General features: G+C 41.2%; 1 protein-coding gene across 4 annotated transcripts in view; it reads right to left on the minus strand.

Moving 5' to 3' along the window:
- Positions 1-18,250, minus strand: part of ZNF106 (zinc finger protein 106) — a 70,293-nt gene that overhangs the window by 18,430 nt on the left and 33,613 nt on the right. For 2 of the 4 annotated variants that reach the window (XM_027569901.2, XM_027569898.2), the window contains exons 5-12: positions 15,662-17,842; positions 13,996-14,629; positions 12,214-12,283; positions 10,743-10,897; positions 10,598-10,658; positions 9,786-10,127; positions 545-1,307; positions 141-196 (exon numbers count right to left, since the gene is read on the minus strand). In XM_027569901.2, the coding sequence (XP_027425702.2) occupies positions 141-196; positions 545-1,307; positions 9,786-10,127; positions 10,598-10,658; positions 10,743-10,897; positions 12,214-12,283; positions 13,996-14,629; positions 15,662-17,842 (4,262 nt within the window). The remainder of the gene's footprint in view (positions 1-140; positions 197-544; positions 1,308-9,785; positions 10,128-10,597; positions 10,659-10,742; positions 10,898-12,213; positions 12,284-13,995; positions 14,630-15,661; positions 17,843-18,250) is intronic. The other 2 variants (XM_027569902.2, XM_027569903.2) reach the window with 2 other exon arrangements.

Consider the following 18,250-nt stretch of genomic DNA (forward strand, 5'->3'; position numbering starts at 1 on the left):
CCATAACTGCTGGTCAAAGCAATCATCCCAGTGACAATACCCCACCTCACCCCACTCTACAGGCTTACGTACACCCTGGCTCTACTATTTATAAGCCTTTTTTTCTGTGGTTAATTTAAATGAAACTGAATAACCAATACCTGAAGAGTTCTTTGAGCCTTTTATGGAGGAGATCACAGTCTGAGTTTCTGCCACACTACAAAATAATAACAAAAGTCTTTTTAGCACCTGTGAATAGGACAGGCCGTAAAACTTATTTTTCCTGACTCAGAGGATTGTTCTGAACAATGGGCAACACAGCAGTGATAGATCAGTTTTTCCATCTGAAATTTCTATATGAAAGGAAATAAAAGTACAGTAAATATTTACAACACAAATGAGGAAGCAGAAAAATCTCCATTGCCAAGGTTTGATTCCTCCATACCCATAATCTGTTTCTATACATCTGATTCATTTAAAAATTGATTCATAACCACAAGTTCTATTTTTTAAGAAAAGAATAATGGTGAAAGCTGTTCTGATCGGACCAGCACACCATCCTCACCTTACAGGGATACCATCTTTATAACGAGTGCCAATCTCACTGGTAGAGCTAACTTCATCACAACCAGAACGAGAAGTTTCTAATGAGTTTTGCTCTGCGGAGTTCCAAATATCCTTTTTAGATGGACTGTCTGGTTTCTCTTCTCCAGATTCAGAAGAATCAATGGCTACCACTTCCAACTGAGGGTTAGGGATCTCTAGGACTTCCAGAGACGAGTCACTATCTGGCTCATCTCTGACACTCTCTTGCTCCGGGCCAGTTCTGCTATCTTCCCAGGTGGAGGTTGTTACCTTCCCCCCTTTAGTTGACTTTCCAGTCTTTACTTTCCTTACAGGTTTAGCAGTAAATACATCCTGTTCAGTGTCACTGTTCTCGGGAACATGAGCAGCCCGAAGCGTTTTCTTCTTCCTAAGTTTCTTCTTTTTCTTGTTTCCCCGTGTTTCAGCTGATGTCAGGGTAGACTCTGCCTGCTGCTCAGGCTGGTCAGCTGGAGAGTGGGGGTCCCTCTCTAGGGGGGTTTCGGAAACAAACGACAATCTTGGAAAGGAACTGGTACAGGCCTCAGACCCGCTGTTGCCTTTGACTGGCTCTTCATGAAGATCAGCTGGCTGGGAAGAGGGGGCATTTCCTCTGTTCCTGGTATTTCCTTGCTCCATGGAAAACTTCAGTTCTTGGCTAGGTTCATGGAAACTTTCTGTGACCTCTGATAAGGACAACGTTGCAGTGATGACTGGATAAACTGGACAACTGTCACTGTTCTCTCCTGAATTGAGAAGAAAAAAAATTATTGTATCTTCTTTTGTGTCTGCTATTTATCATCACAAACTGCCATTATTTATCAATGATCGAATCTCTACCAAGTAATGACCTTTCAGTGATATGTGAACAAAGCTACAACTATTAAAGTGGTTATCTCACCCCTCAGTTTCCCATAACCTACAGAAATTTCCATGACAGCACTTACTACACTTTGCCCTGCACTGATCTCACAAATAACATGCATGTCTTATGCTGTACAAAAGCTCTTTATGGGCACAGACTGTTTCTACCCAACTTTTTTCTTTCTTTCCTGTTTGACATGTCCACATATTTAACGTCATGTTTTATTCTTGGTAGACATTTAAATATCTACTCAGCTCAAGTGCTTTCACCTTTATTTCTTAGATGTTTTCACTATGCCATTTTACCGGTACATCATCCACTTTGGCTACATAACAGTAGTTACAAAGTCAGCTGACTTGAGGGCGGAGCAAGATGGCAGAGGAGTAGGAGACCTGGATTTCGTCTGGTCTCAGGAATTCAGCTGAATACGGATCAAACCATTCTGAACACCTACGAACTCAACAGGAGATCAAAGAAAAGAGTAGCAACAACTCTGAACAGAAAAGCGACCACTTTCTGGAAGGTAGGACGTGTGGAGAAGTGAATCGGAGGCGATATTCGGGAGGACAGACTGCGGGGGAGGGGGCCTCTGTCGGCCACTTCTGGCAAGTGATAGAGCCGCGCACAAAATCGGAACTTTTAGAAGTCGGCTCTGCTGAGGGACATCGCTCCAGTGGCTAAGCGGGTGGTGGAACCCTCGCAGGACAGTGTGGTCTCAGGACCCTCGGGGTCACAGAAAGACCGGGGGTGCCTGAGTGGGGCAGAGCTCCCAGGTATCGGAGCGGGGAAGCCGGCTGCAGAGACGGAGCCGAGGCGTGGGCTCTCAGCTCGGGGTGGCCATAAACTGTGATCCATGGCACAGTCGGGCCACTGCTCCTCCAGCAGGGACCCAACAAGCGGCAGATCCGGGGAGACTCCCCTTCCTCCCCCAGGAGGAGCGGCGCGGGAGCGCACCGCAGGGATCTGCTGGGTTTGGAGACTCCACACAGGGCCGGGTGCCAGAGATAGAAACACTCGGTCACAGGCCGGGTGAGCACGGAGTGCGGCCGGAGACTGGGGACACGGGAGTGATTGACTGCTTTTCTCTGGGGGCGCACTGAGGAGCAGGGCCCGAGTTCTTGGCTCCTCCAGGGTGGAGATTGGGAGGACGCCATTTTCACTCTCGTCCTCCAAAGCTGTACCGAGAGCTTGTAGGGAACAAAAGGTCCTGAGAGCAAACTCGAGCAGATCACTTAGCCCGGACTGGCAAGGGCAGGGCAGTTCCACCTCCGGCAAAGATATTTGGGAACCACGGCAACAGGCCCCTCCCCCAGAAGATCAGCAAGAACAGCCAGCCAAGACCAAGTTTACCGATCAATGGGAACGGGAGAACTCCAGCCCTAGGGGAATACTGCACATAGAATCCATGGCTTTTTTACCATGATTCTTTAGTCTTTCAAAGTTAATTTATTTTTAACTTTTTAAAAAAATTTTTTCCCCTTTTAAACCAACATCTTATCAATCCCTTTTTAAAAAAAAACATTTTTCTTTTTCATTTTTAGAGTCATATTCTATTCCTTCATAGTAGTTACCCTTATTTTTGGCATATATATATATATATATATAAGTCATTCTCTCTTTAAAATTTTGGGATACAGTTTCTTCTAAAAAATCAAAATATACCCTAAATCTCTAGTGTATGGCTTTGTTCCAGTCTCCTGACTGATCACATTCTCTCCTTTTTTTTTTAAATCCTCTTCTTTTTTCAAACACCTTATCAATTCCTTTTATAACATTTTTTATAATTTTCATCTTTAGAGTCATATTCCATCCCTTCATCATATCAACCCTTATTTTGTACTTAGATAAGCTTTTCTTTAAAATTTTGGGAGGCACTTTCTTCTAACAGGCCAAAATACACCCAAAATCTAGTATGTGGCACTCTTCTATGCACCAGCCTGATCATATTTGATCATATTCTGGGTTTTTTTTTGTTTTGTTCTGTTTTGGTTTGTTTTTATCTTTTTCTTTTTTCTCTTCCTTTTTTCTTTCTTTTCCCCTGGTTTCAGGTCTTTTCTGATTTGTTTAGAGTATTTTTTCTGGGGACGTTGTTACCCTGTTAGCATTTTGTTCTCTCATTCATCTATTCTCCTCTGGACAAAATGACAAGACAGAAAAAATCACCTCAACAAAAAGAACAAGAGGTAGTACCGTCTGCCAGGGACCTACTCAATATGGACATTAGTACAATGTCAGACTTGGAGTTCAGAATCATGATTTTAAAGATACTAGCTGGGCTTGAAAAAAGCATGGAAGTTATTAGAGAAACCCTTTCTGGATTAATAAAAGAACTAAAATCTAACCAAGTCGAAATGAAAAAGGCTATTAATGAGGTGCAATCAAAAATGGGGGCACTAACTGCTATGATAAATGAGGCAGAAGAGAGAATCAGCGATATAGAAGACCAAATGATGGAAAATAAAGAAGCTAAGAAAAAGAGAGATAAACAACTACTGGATCAAGTGGGCAGAATTTGAGAGATAAGTGATACCGTAAGATGAAACAACATTAGAATAATTGGGATCCCAGAAGAAGGAGAGAGAGGGGCAGAAGGAATATTGGAGCAAATTATAACAGAGAACTTCCCTAATGTGGGGAGGGAAACAGGCATCAAAATCCAGGAGGCACAGAGAACCCCTCTCAAAATCAATAAAAATAGGTCAACACCCCGACATCTAATAGTAAAACTTACGAGTCTCAGAGACAAAGAGAAAATCCTGAAAGCAGCTCGGGAGAAGAGATATGTAACCTATAATGGTAGAAACATTAGACTGGCAACAGACCTATCCACAGAGACCTGACAGGCCAGAAATGACTGGCATGATATATTCAGAGCACTAAATGAGAAAAATATGCAACCAAGAATACTATATCCAGCTAGGCTGTCATTGAAAATAGAAGGAGAGATAAAAAGCTTCCAGGACAAACAAAAACTAAAGGAATTTGCAAACACGAAACCAGCCCTACAAGAAATATTGAAAGGGGTCCTCTAAGCAAAGAGAGAACCTAAAAGCAGCATAGACCAGAAAGGAACACAGACAATATACAGTAACTTAAGTCACCTTACAGGCAATACAATGGCACTAAATTCGTATCTTTCAATAGTTACCCTGAATGTAAATGGGCTAAATGCCCCAATCAAAAGACACAGGCTATCAGATTGGATTAAAAAACAAGACCCATCGATATGCTGTCTGCAAGAGACTCATTTTAGACCCGAAGACACCCCCACATTGAAAGTGAGGGGGTGGAAAACCATTTACCATGCTAATGGACACCAAAAGAAAGCTGGGGTGGCAATCCTTATATCAGACAAATTAGATTTTAAACCAAAGACTGTAATAAGAGATGAGGAAGGACACTATATCCTCCTTAAAGGGTCTATCCAACAAGAAGATCTAACAATTGTAAATATCTATGCCCCTAACGTGGGAGCAGCCAATTATATAAGGCAATTAATAACAAAAGCAAAGAAACACATTGACAACAATACAATAATAGTGGGGGACTTTAACACCCCCTCACTGAAATGGACAGATCATCTAAGCAAAAGATCAACAAGGAAATAAAGACTTTAAATGACACACTGGACCAAATGGACTTCACAGACATATTCAGAACATTCCATCCCAAAGCAACAGAATACACATTCTTCTCTAGTGCCCATGGAACATTCTCCAGAATTGATCACATCCTAGGTCACAAATCAGGTCTCTACCGGTACCAAAAGACTGGGATTATTCCCTGCATATTTTCAGACCACAATGCTTTGAAACTAGAACACAATCACAAGAGGAAAGTCAGAAAGAACTCAAATACATGGAGGCTAAAGAGCATCCTACTAAAGAATGAATGGGTCAACCAGGAAATTAAAGAAGAATTTAAAAAATTCATGGAAACAAATGAAAATGAAAACACAAGTGTTCAAAATCTTTGGGCTACAGCAAAGGCAGTCCTAAGGGGAAAGCATATAGCAATACAAGCCTTTCTCAAGAAACAAGAAAGGTCTTAAATACACAACCTAACCCTACACCTAAAGGAGCTAGAGAAAAAACAGCAAATAAAGCCTAAACCCAGCAGGAGAAGAGAAATAATAAAGATCAGAGCAGAAAGCAACGAAATAGAAACCAAAAGAACAGTAGAACAGATCAACGAAACTAGGAGCTGGTTCTTTGAAAGAATTAACAAGATTGATAAACCCCTGGCCAGACTTATCAAAAAGAAAAATGACCCAAATCAACAAAATCATGAATGAAAGAGGAGAGATCACAATCAACACCAAAGAAATACAAACAATTATAAGAACATATTATGAGCAACTATATGCCAGCAAATTAGATAACCTGGAAGAAATGGATGCATTCCTAGAGGTGTATCAACTACCAAAACTGAATCAGGAAGAAATAGAAAACCTGAACAGACCTGTAACCACTAAGAAAATTGAAGCAGTTATCAAAAATCTCCCAAAAAACAGAAGCCCAGGGCCAGATGGCTTCCCAGGGGAATTCTACCAAACATCTAAAGAAGAATTAATACCTATTCTTCTGAAACTGTTCCAAAAAATAGAAATGGAAGGAAAACTTCCAAACTCGTTTTATGAGGCCACCATTACCTTGATCCCCAAACCAGACAAAGACCCCATCAAAAAGGAGAATTACAGACAAATATCCTTGATGAACATGGATGCAAAAATTCTCACCAAAATACTAGCCAACAGGATACAACAGTACATTAAAAGGATTATTCACCACGACCAAGTGGGATTTATCCCGGGGCTGCAAGGTTGGTTCAACATCTGCAAATCAATCGACGTGATACAATACGTTAACAAAAGAAAGAACAAGAATCATTTGATCCTCTCAATAGATGCAGAAAAAGCATTTGACAAAGTACAGCATTCTTTCTTGATCAAAACTCTTCAGAGTATAGGGATAGAGGGTACATACGTCAATATCATAAAAGCCATCTATGAAAAACCTACAGCGAATATCATTCTCAATGGGGAAAAACTGAGAGCTTTCCCTCCAAGGTCAGGAATGCGGCAGGGATGTCCACTATCACCACTGCTATTCAACATAGTATTAGAAGTCCTAGCCACAGCAATCAGACAACAAAAAGAAATCAAAGGCAACTTCTTCCTAGGAACATTGCCAAAGGCAAGGGAAGCAAGGGCAAAAGTGAACTATCGGGACTTCATCAAGGTAAAAAGCTTCTGCACAGCAAAGGAAACAGTCAACAAAACCAAAGACAACCAACAGAATGGGAGAAGATATTTGCAAGTGACATATCAGATAAAGGGCTAGTATCCAAAATCTATAAAGAACTTATCAAACTCAACACCCAAAGAACAAATAATCCAAACATGAAACAGGCAGAAGACATGAACAGACATTTCTGCAAAGAAGACATCCAAATGGCCAACAGACACATGAAAAAGTGCTCAACATCATTTGGCATCAGGGAAATCCAAATCAAAACCTCAATGAGATACCACCTCACACCACTCAGAATGGCTAATGTCAGGAAATGACAGATGTTGGCGAGGATGCGGAGAAAGGGGAACCCTCCTACAGTGTTGGTGGGAATGCAAGCTGATGCAGCCACTTCTGGAAAACAGTATGGAGGTTCCTCAAAAAGTTGGAATAGCGCTACCCTACAACCCAGCAATTGCACTACTGGGTATTTACCGCAAAGATACAAATGTAGGGGTATGTGCATCCCGATGTTTATAGCAGCAATGTCCACAATAGCCAAACTGTGGAAAGAGCCAAGATGTCCATCAACAGATGAATGGATAAAGATGTGGTATATATATATATATATATATATATATATATATATATATATATATATATATATATGAGGAATTCTTAATCTCAGGAAACAAACTGAGGGTTGCTGGAGTGGGGGTGGGGTGGGAGGGATGGGGTGGCTGGGTGATAGACATTGGGGAGGGTATGTGCTATGGTGAGCGCTGTGAATTGTGCAAGACTGTTGAATCACAGATGTGTACCCCTCTGAAACAAATAATGCAATATATGTTAACAAAAAAAAAAAGAAGATAGCAGGAGGGGAAGAATGAACGGGGGGAAATCGGAGGGGGAGACGAACCATGAGACACGATGGACTCTGGAAAACAAACTGAGGGTTCTAGAGGGGACGGGGGTGGGGGGATGGGTTAGCCTGGTGATGGGTATTAAAGAGGGCACGTTCTGCGTGGAGCACTGGGTGTTATACACAAACAATGAATCATGGAACACTACATCAAAAACTAATGATTTAATGTATGGTGATTAACATAACAATAAAAAATTTAAAGGTAAAAAAAGTCAGCTGACTTAAAAATGTCTATTTTCTTTGACTTTGTTATTTCATGTGGAGGAATTTAAACTGATAAAATAATCACAGACATACTCAAAGACATACACAATGTACTGTTACACAGAATACTAAAAAAAAAAAAGATAAAAAGCAAATATTCAAAGGAGATTATAAATTAACATATCCATATACTGCAACTTCTCAAGTATTATTTAACTATTAAAATTAAAATATTTCAGATGAATTATTTTTATGACACAGGAAAATGATCATGATATATCAAGTGGAAAAAAGTCAGGTTATATAACAGACTATGATTTTCTCTTTGTATAAAGTCTACGGGTAAACACAAACATTTATAATTTAAGACTGAAATAATATATAACAAAATAACATCTACATTTTTAAAGATTTTATTTATTTATTCATGAGACACAGAGAAAGAGAGGCAGAGGGAGAAGCAGGCTTCCCGTGGAGCAGGGAGCCAGATGCAGGACTCGATCCCAGGACCCTGGGATCATGACCTGAGCTAAAGGCAGATGCTTAACCGACTGAGCCACCCAGGCACCCAGTCTTCCATCTTTTTACAGTGAACATGAATTATTTTGCAGAGGAAGAAATCTAATATTAGCTTAAAAAGTCACTATAATACTTCTTTACCAGTCTTTAAAAAAATATTGGATACTATTCACAGAAAAGCAACAAAATTCAAGATGAAAGATAATATACATTTGAGATAGATATCTAGATTAATATTGCAACAGGTAGCAAAACCTAGGGTAATTCTTAAGACTTTTTTTTTTTTTTAAAGATTTTATTTATTTGACAGAGAGAGACAGTGAGTGAGGGAACACAAGCAGGAGGAGTGGGAGAGGGAGAAGCAGGCTTCCCACAGAGCAGGGAGCCCAATGGGGGGCTCGATCCTAGGACTCTGGGATCATGACCTGAGCCGAAGGCAGATGCCCAAAGACTGAGCCACCCAGGCGCCCCTCTTCAGACTTTTGTTTAGATCACACAACGCCAGTTTATTTTTATTTAACGGTCAATATAGCACCATTACAGTTACACAAACTTTGGGTAAGGTTTAATACAGCTTAGAAGTTATTCTCAAATGGTAACCAGGTGAATGTTATTTTATGAAGAGAGTAAAAACTGGCTATTTCTCAAAACCACTGAAGTTCCTACTGATGATTCCAACCCCAGTGTCCTCTGCCTTTCATCATGGGCACCGGCCTCTTAGGCTTATATTAAACCTGTCTTGCCTTTAAATGATAGTTAAGTGCTGAGAAATTCAGAGGATATAGTTTATCTAAGAAGTTGACTGAGTAACTTCAACTCCACTTATCTCACAAAAAAAAAAAAAAAAACAATTCTGGGGGCGCCTGGGTGGCTCAGTTGGTTAAGCGACCGCCTTCGGCTCAGGTCATGATCCTGGAGTCCTGGGATCAAGTCCCGCATCGGGCTCCCTGCTCAGCAGGGAGTCTGCTTCTCCCTCTGACCCTCCCCCGTCTCATGCTCTCTCTCTCTCTCTCCCAAATAAATAAATAAAAGATATTTAAAAAAAAAAATCAATTCTGCACCAGTACTCATTATGGAACCTTTTAGGTGCTAATGCAAAGTCAATTTAGTAATCCTAGATTAGGGAAAATTGAGGAAAAGTTACTGATATTTAAATAATCCTCATAGGGGCGCCTGGGTGGCTCAGAACTCTTGATTTCGGCTCTACTGATCTCACAGTTATGAGATCGAGCCCCAAGTCAGGCTTTGCCCTGGGTGTGGAGCTTGTTTAAGATTCTCTCTCTCCCTCTGCACCTCCCCCACCACAAGTGCGCATACTCTCTTTCAAAAATAAACAATCCTCCCTAAATGAAGGAAACTTAAAGAAAAATTAATTCTAGGAACTTTAGTTTTAATGGGGCAAATATGACTTCATCACTGACCTAAAACTGCCCTAGACCCACTGCCGGTCTGCCCCTAACCCACAGAAAGGTTTACATACTATTAGCTTGCAGTAATTCCTTGGACACATTGCCAGCAGAGCCTTGTGACACAGCAGTCACACTCTCGTCGTGTTCAGGAGACATGGGTTCTTGTTTAATCTGAATTGAAGAGTCTGGAGCAGGAACACTGCCATGAGCTTGGAAAGTAGGAGACGTGGTTACTTGGAGAGGGACTCCAGTGAATGATGGAGACATGTGGGAAGATGGAGGCTCCAGAACAACTGGGAAAAAGGGAGTAGGCAGCAGGGTGGCATCAGCAGATGTCTGAGATCTACTGTTCCTTCGCTCTCGTGGAAGGCTATAAGGAACCTGGTCTGGGCGCTCAGAAGGTTCATATGTTTCTAGAATGGGAAACATACGTACGTACAAATGCAAAAATGTTCTCTGAAAAGTCACTCATTTCAGAGCCAATTTGTGTTTTTAAAGAATACAAGAGAATTCTGAAGTCCCTGATAATTCTTCGAAATATGTTGTCATAAAATCTGTACGACCAACAAGGACACAGACATTAGTATTCCATTTTAAAATTTTAAGTGACTTATCCAAAGTCATAGAGTTACTAATGGAAGAGCCAAGATTTGAACCCAGGTCTTTTGATTCCGAACCCAAGGCTCTTTCTGTAACATACTGCCCCTGTTGCTAAGCATTTTCGGGGCCTACCGTCTCACAGGCTCTTCTACAGAAGGATGAAAGCAAGGAGACAGGAGAGAAAACATATGACCTTTTCATAACTACTTCAATTCCCCTGTATAGGTAACAAAGAAATAAACAAGCTACAGAGGATCCAATCCATCAGATGCCCTCTGAATACCTTGTAATCCCTGTAGAATCTGTATTCTGTGGGTCCTCAGTGCACTCATCTCCATAGTTATCTAAAAATAAAGTAACTGGTTAAGCATTTTGAAGTCCAACTTTAGAGATGATGCGTTCTCATTAAACGTTCTGTCCACTGTTACCTGCTGCTTCAGCATAAGAAGCCTCTGAACTTCAACATATGCTGTCTGCAGGGCTGCACGGGCTTGCAGAAGGTTGTTATCCATGCACTGCAATGATTTGCTCAGTTCTTCCTCCCTTAAAGAAATATTCAGCAGCTGGTCAACCTGAGAACGTTCTGCCAAGAGAAACCATAAGGCTCAGTTTAATACAGGAGACTTCTTGATAATACAGCTCCTCAGAAGGTGGAACTACATCAGTTCTCTAGAAGCCTTTACCTTCTCTCCAACAGGGCAACTGGAGACTCATCAAATCTCGCAAATCAGGTAGTTAAGACTGATGTCAGAGCAGACCCCAAAGTGAGAACTGGTAAGATGCAGGTAGCTCATAGGTACCAGTGTGCTGCCACATGGTACATCTTACGTCATCACATCTTCCATCATGCCCCTGTCCCAGGCAAAGCAACTGCTGTACATTTCATTTCCCATTTTTCCTTTATCTACCACCCTCTTCACCTATGGTTTTTGCTTAGATTAGGCCTCAGGTGTGAATGGCTTGCACTCTTTTCCCAATCTGTATTTTTCTAGTCTCTTAGTTAATATAAAATAGTTCGCTTTATCAGACAAGAACTTCCTGAAGAAAATATAGCTTCAAAACAGTACATTTAAATTACTTTAAATAAAATGTCCTACCATGTGTATGTATGTTTGTCTCTTTCCCATGCAGTAAGTCAAGACCTCTACCCTAAACTCCAGATCCACATACCCAACTACTACCTGGATATCTTTACTGAGGTATCTCTAAGATCCTTTAACTCAAAGGATCCCAAAAGGAATTCATCATCTTCCTCTGCCCTCAACTTGTTCCTCTCATGGAGTTTTCTAGCTCTACAAATACCAACACCCCAAAGATGCCTCAGCCAGAAACTGGGGTCATCCTTGACTCCTACCTTATCCATCACATCCAACCACCCAAGGTTCATCCAATCACTTCCTACACTAGCCCTTATACCAGAAAGGGTTCAGAGTCAGTGGAAAGCAAGAATCATAGAAGTGTATATCCTGAGGGAGCGACTCTAACAACTTCCCTCAATTCAAGTAAGAGAAGCAAAAAGATCTCAGAAATGGAAATTGAGAGAAATGGCTATAAAAAACCAACAGAGACAAAATCTTTACTAAATGGCCTATTCCTCTTCATCACGGAAAAGGACCAATGAGACTTTCTGACTTTATACTGAACTCAATTTGTCCAAGATACATATTAACTTTAGCTTATGGGTCTATGTGGCACCAAACATTTCTTCTATAGCTGCACTGGGTATGGTAGAAAAATCAAACTTTTCTATGCCCTTAAGCAAGGCAACAAAAATGTCAAAAAATAGTAATAAATGGGGGATCAGTGTTTGATAACCACAAGCAATACTCTGTCAAGTTGTAAAAAAGGCTGAATTGCTATAAGAACAATTTCTTTCTGTCAGAATATTTTGCACTATACCTTTCTTTCCTTTAATTTTCCTTCTTTTGTTTTTTCTCTCAAGACTTGGGAGTTCGGGAGAAGATCCATCCTGAGAAGAGAAAGAAAACTGAGTAATATTGAATGTGTAAAGACCATTACCCAGGAAGGGAAAAAACGAATCAACTCTAAGACCATTATACGTTATTCTTCATTCTTGCTGCCATCTCTAACAGGATATGGGAATCTCATGCACAAGGTATGAACTCAAACATCAACTGAATGTATATGATTAAAAAAATAAAACAGGGGCGCCTGGGTGGCACAGTCAGTTAGGCATCCAACTCTAGGTTTCAGCTCAGCTCGTGATTTCAGTGTCGTGAGACTGAGCCCCACATTGGGCTCTGGGCTCAGCATGGAGTCTGCTTGAGATTCTCTCTCCTCCCTCTGCCCCTCCTGCTCATGCACATGCTCGTGCACACGCTCGTGCACGCTCTCTCTCTCCCTCCCTTAAATAAATTAAAATCTTTAAAAAACAAAAGAAAAAACAAACAAAAAAACCCCAGAACAGAATCTGAGGTCAAGTACCTTCCTAGCATCCTAGAGGTGGTGAAGCACTGGGGCTAAGGCAAAGCATTTCATGTTGGTAAAACAAGGCACAGTTAGAAGTATGGACAAAGCCAGTAATGCATATACCTGACTTCACTGTGGTATAGTTTCTACTTTACTAGGAAATCTTCACAACAAAATTTTTACAACAAAAAGCTGAACAGTCTTTGAGACAAGCCCCTAGATATAAGCTTTGTTACAGGACAAACTTTCATCCAACAATATCCACTACAGTGTCCAACTCAAAGGAGCAAAGCTGGAATTTGAACCCAGGTCTACAAGCCAAGCCCTTAACGACTGCTTTATTGCCTCAGTATTAAAGAACACAGCCCCATTAAGGAGGGCACGTGATGTAATGAGCACTGGGTATTATATAAGACTGATGAATCACTGACCTCTACCTCTGAAACCAATAATACATTACGTTAATTAATTGAACTTAAATAAAAAACGGGGGGGAAGCAAATATAAAAAAATGGAAGGTGAAAAAAATAATTAAATTTAAAAATATAAATAAATAAATAAATAAAGGACACAGCCCATTTTCTCACAGTGTCACATTCCAGACTATATCACTACCAGCAACTCTTTCTTTTCAGAAAGGGTTCCTGAAAGGGCTAGGCAGTGTTAGCGACAGAGATACCAGAAGAGAAGTGGGGTCAGTGCAGGAATGGACTCTGAAAGGGCCAAACTGGGTAAAGGAGATACAAAACACTGAGTAACAGAGACTAAAAATATTTCTAAGACTATGTTCACATAGATGCACTCCAGTAGTATTAAAACTACCTTAGCGTTGAGCCCAACGGTCCTGGGTCTAACAAGCATTCACGCCCTACAAATGCAAAACTAGAGTGCCTTTCTTCAGTAGCAGTACAGAATGCATGGTGAAAAGAGATAGAATTGCAGCTGAAGATGTGTCTTACTCCTTGGTAAGGTGATACAAAGAATCACTGGCTTGGAGACTAGTTTTAGAGATGACTTCATATTTTCCTAGTACTGTACATTCATATTCAATTACATCTAACTTAGGAGAATTACTCAGCGAAAGAAACCAAGAGGATAAGACTATGACAGTAAGAGCCTCACAAACCTATTTCAGAGTAGGAAGAAGCAGAACCCCAGCTACCCAGAAACAATTAAACAGTTAAATCTTTCTTCTAACAGCCAAGTGACCACGTGAAATGTCCTACAACAAGCACGGGCAATCATACTCACCCCAGTGGCTCTCCGTTTCTTTCGCACACTCTGGCTGTCGTTTTGTTCGGCACCAGAGGTACAGCTACTGTCTGTGGCTGCGTCTGCCAGACTGGAGATTCCAAGGGCTGAGGATGTATTTGATGATAAAGAGTTTCCTTCACCATTACTCTCCTGGGTATTCTGGTTCTCTGAAGATGGCGTAGAACCCTCCTGGCTGTTCAGGTCTTTGGCCAAGTGCATCAAAGGTATTGCTCGATCAGAGGACAACTGTGCACTGTGTCGCCTTTGACTAGCAACATTTTCAGCCCTTTCACCTGTTCTTAGGGAGGCAGCGAGAGGTGTCACTTCCTGCTTAAGGCCCAGGGTCGTTGTCTGACTCTGTGCAGCCCTCAACGAGTTACTAGGTGAAAAAATCTGCTGAGGCTCATTTTCTTTGCCCGTACCTTCCTCACTGAAGAAGCTGTACACAGAAGGAGCCCTGTCCATGATCACACTGCTCTCAGAAAGGCTTCGCTTCCTTGCCAACCCAGGAGATGAAGAAATGGAAATACCTTCCCACTGGAATCCTTCTAGATTGGACAGATCAGGCTCCCCATCCAAATCCAAGACCTCTTGTTCATTTTGAACCAAAGGCACCATTTCTATGCCAAACCTTAAGAAAAAACAAAGAAAAAAACCCATAAATCAGATGTGGGTAGGGGAGAGGGGGCACCACTTAATGAGATTACAAATATAAATAAGATGGTTTCTGCCCTCAAGAAACTCACAGTCTAGTTAAGTGTTCCAGACACAAAGTAAATAACCATCTGTAAGTACTACCATGTAACAAGTACTGAATTAGAGATTTGTGCACAGTTATGAGAATACATTTGAGGAAGTGAATATTGAGAGTTTTATTAGTATGGAGCTTTTCCAAACCAACAACAAATAATTTTTAAACAGCACACAAATCCAAACCAACCAAACAAAAATATTTACTGAGCATTCACAAGTGCCAGGCATGAGGCTAAGAACAAGAACTTTGTAATCTCAATGTTCAAGTGATAGAAAAGGGTGCACAATAAATATGCTATTTCAACAAGGATAAAAATTTAAGGCTGAAGGACCATATAATCATAACACAGCAGATCAACTTTCACACAGCAAACCTATGTTGAATGCTGCTTTCCCATCCAGAAAAGTTTAGCACCTCAACCTAAGATGAATAGCCAAAATACCACACAAGGCCTTAAGAGAGAGTATTTTGTGATCATGAAAACAATGTCTAGCGTATATACAGACGGGTAACTATTTATAGGTTCTGAGTAAAAGGTAGTAAGAGCAGTGACACTTAAAAACTGTACCGCTCATTAAGATCTAGAGATAGATACAGATCTATAAAAACACTTTTTCATGCTGTCACTTTCTGGCCCCTATAACTAAAGTGATGGATTTCTGATCATCTTTTTCTACGTCCCTGTCTCATTTCTTAGAGGCTGATGTGCTTCTTTGCAACCTGAATTCCCTGTCAGGAACCACTCTACTGCATTTGTTATAGGGTAGCAGTCACTCTTTGCTATTTAAACCAGACATCTACAACATATATTTCTTACAAACATTTAATTAACCAGTAGAATTCTCTTGACCAGGGTCAAAGGGTAAGTTTAAAAGACAGAGAAATGGGATACTAAAAAGAGGTACACACCTGGGCAAGCCTTTGCCTAGCTCTTGCTTTTTCTTGGTTACTTGCTGGATGACTTGTTCCCAGTTGACATTTCTCCGAGATGCATTTAGAATCTGTCGAAGGGTTGGCTTGAGCCCAGATTCCTTCTCTGTCTCACCCTTTCGATGACCACTAATATTGCGAATGCGGCGAGCACTATTGAGATTTGGCTCGGGAAGGTGTGCTCCAGTTTTGCTCTTCAAACTAATGTGCCGGGTTAGATCTCTCTGGAGAGAGGCAGGAAAGCCAAGCTTACTGAGTTCAGGCAGAAGAGGGCCTGAGGACTGACCTAGATCGTTTTTCTGAAGCTCTGCATCTAAGCTAGCGCTCTCAAAACCTTCTGTTTCGTAAGATACATGAGATTTAACAGGGTCATCCACCTGTGCATCTTCTAGAGAAGTTTTCAAGTCTAGCAGTAAGCCAGAGGGTGGACTGGCCGCAGAGGTCATCTGCAACTCAGGTTCTTTCTGATGAATTGTTGAATTACATGCATTTGTGGAGAGTTTTCTACATGTTTTTAGGTTTTGGTCATCCCCCTCTTTCTCGTCAGCGAGGTGAGTGCTGCAGGATAACATTTCTGTAGTGGCAGAGCCCAGCGTCCCAATTTTTGATCCACGCTTTTCCGTGTCAGAGAGCTCCCCATCGCTTTCATCTTCTAACGTGTGTACCTGAAACTCTATCTTCAAAGATCCTTTTTCAGACTCTTCTACATTCCTACTTGCTTTTGCAAAGTTCCTGGTCCTTTTAGAAGTGCCAAGAAGTGGATTTTGCAATGACTCATGACACTGTAGCACCTCTTTGGCTTTTTGTAATGTATCGCTGAAATTCTCGTCAGGTTCTCTCTGAGTGCCAAATGTACTTTTATTCCCTTTTAAAACATGAGGACATGAACTTCGCAGTTTGGTTACGTGAGATCCATGACTGTCTTCCATAGCGGGTTTGTTCAAGGGATTTGAGTGTTCTCCAGGAAAAAAAGAATTTGTTTTGGTGTTTTTTGAGGGATTCTTTAAATCTGGCTTTTGAGGAACTGACTTGGTGACTGGAATTGGAAGGAGTGCAGATTTTAAGGATGGCATCTTACTTAAGTGAAGCTCTTGTTCGTGCTTTTCTGTAACGGGGCAATCTCTCACCGCCTCATAAGAAGCAGTGCAGTCAGAGGGGGCTTTGTGAGTAAGAGATCCACCATGTGTTTCTTTCTGTGTTTTCAGCGTTGGGGAATGATTTGTTTCATCAATCTGGGGCTCTGGTGTTCCTGCAGTTGTCAAGCTGAAGTCAAAGAAAGGCTTATCTATCATTTCTGACTTGTTACCAGTGACTTCCTTCATTCCTGATTGTAAATCCAGAGTCTTCTGGGGAGGGTAAGGAGTCCAGCGATGGAGCTTGTCCCTCGCGACACTGCCATTCTTCCCACCCATTTTGGAAGCTATGGGATCTGTCTGCTTAGTAGTTTTGCTTTCCAGCTGCTCAAAACTGAAGCTAAGTAAGCCCTCTGAAGGAAATTTATCAGCTGTAAATCCTTCAGAAGGACCTCTATACGTGGCAGCCGTACCAATTTTGTCACTTTCTTGCCGCTGCCAACTGTATCTCTCTTGATTGTATTTGTTTGACTTAGATTTCTTGTTCCACAGCATAGTCAGGTCATCCATCTGACAGTTAGAATTTCTGTTTCTGCCTGGTTGAAATTTGTCTCCGGGGCCACTGTAATTCCAACTATTTGTACTACGTACACTGGATTTCCAGTTTCCGTTACTGCTGTTCATATGCCAACTGGAAAAGCCACCTGTTCCTTCAGAATGCCAACTGGAATTCCTTCCTGTACCATTAGGATTCCAATCTACTGCACCGCTCTTTGAATGCCAACCACCTCCAGAATTGCTATGGTTGTGAAACCAAGTTGAGGCGCCTCCTGCAACACCCTTGTGCCACCCGGAACATCCTCTTGGTCCACCATTATTCCTCAAAGAATGTGGAAAGTTGTTTTTCCTGTTATTATTAAAGCCATCTTTCTCCCACTTCCAGTCTCGCTGAGGAGGTCCACGATGATGCCACGCTGGCTGACTGTAGCCCTCTCTGTCTTGGTAAGGGATTCGGTCTTCTCGTCTCCATTGGGGTCGCCTGTCATCAGAGCTTATTTCTTGGCTGCTATTGGAAGGTTCCTCTTGTCTGGAAGAACAGTTTTCCATTAGAGATTTAAAGAAATTATCACGCTTCACAGGCAGAGTGCATCAAACTTCCCACTACCTATCTCCTCGGTTACTCAAAATACATAATAGAGTCTATTTTTATTTCTAATAGTGGCTGCTTTCCTAGCTTTAACCTAGCTCAACTTATATTTCACAATTGATTCAGACATCAAACAACATCTTCATTTTGCCATCACCTCAGAAATATTAAAAATTAACACATTTACACTATCCACCTTTTCCTGCTCCTGTTTTTCTTAGCAAGTTCCAGGACGTTTGTCCCTATCATCCAATTACTGTTTTTACATTATATTCTGTAGCTTTGGCTAGTTATCATAGTTAATACAACTTAAGTTCAGCTTAATACTGTGGATTTTTCCAGCTGTAG

This window comes from Zalophus californianus, chromosome 6 (genome assembly GCF_009762305.2).
Source record: "Zalophus californianus isolate mZalCal1 chromosome 6, mZalCal1.pri.v2, whole genome shotgun sequence".
In the NCBI taxonomy this organism is placed as follows: Eukaryota; Metazoa; Chordata; class Mammalia; order Carnivora; family Otariidae; genus Zalophus; species Zalophus californianus.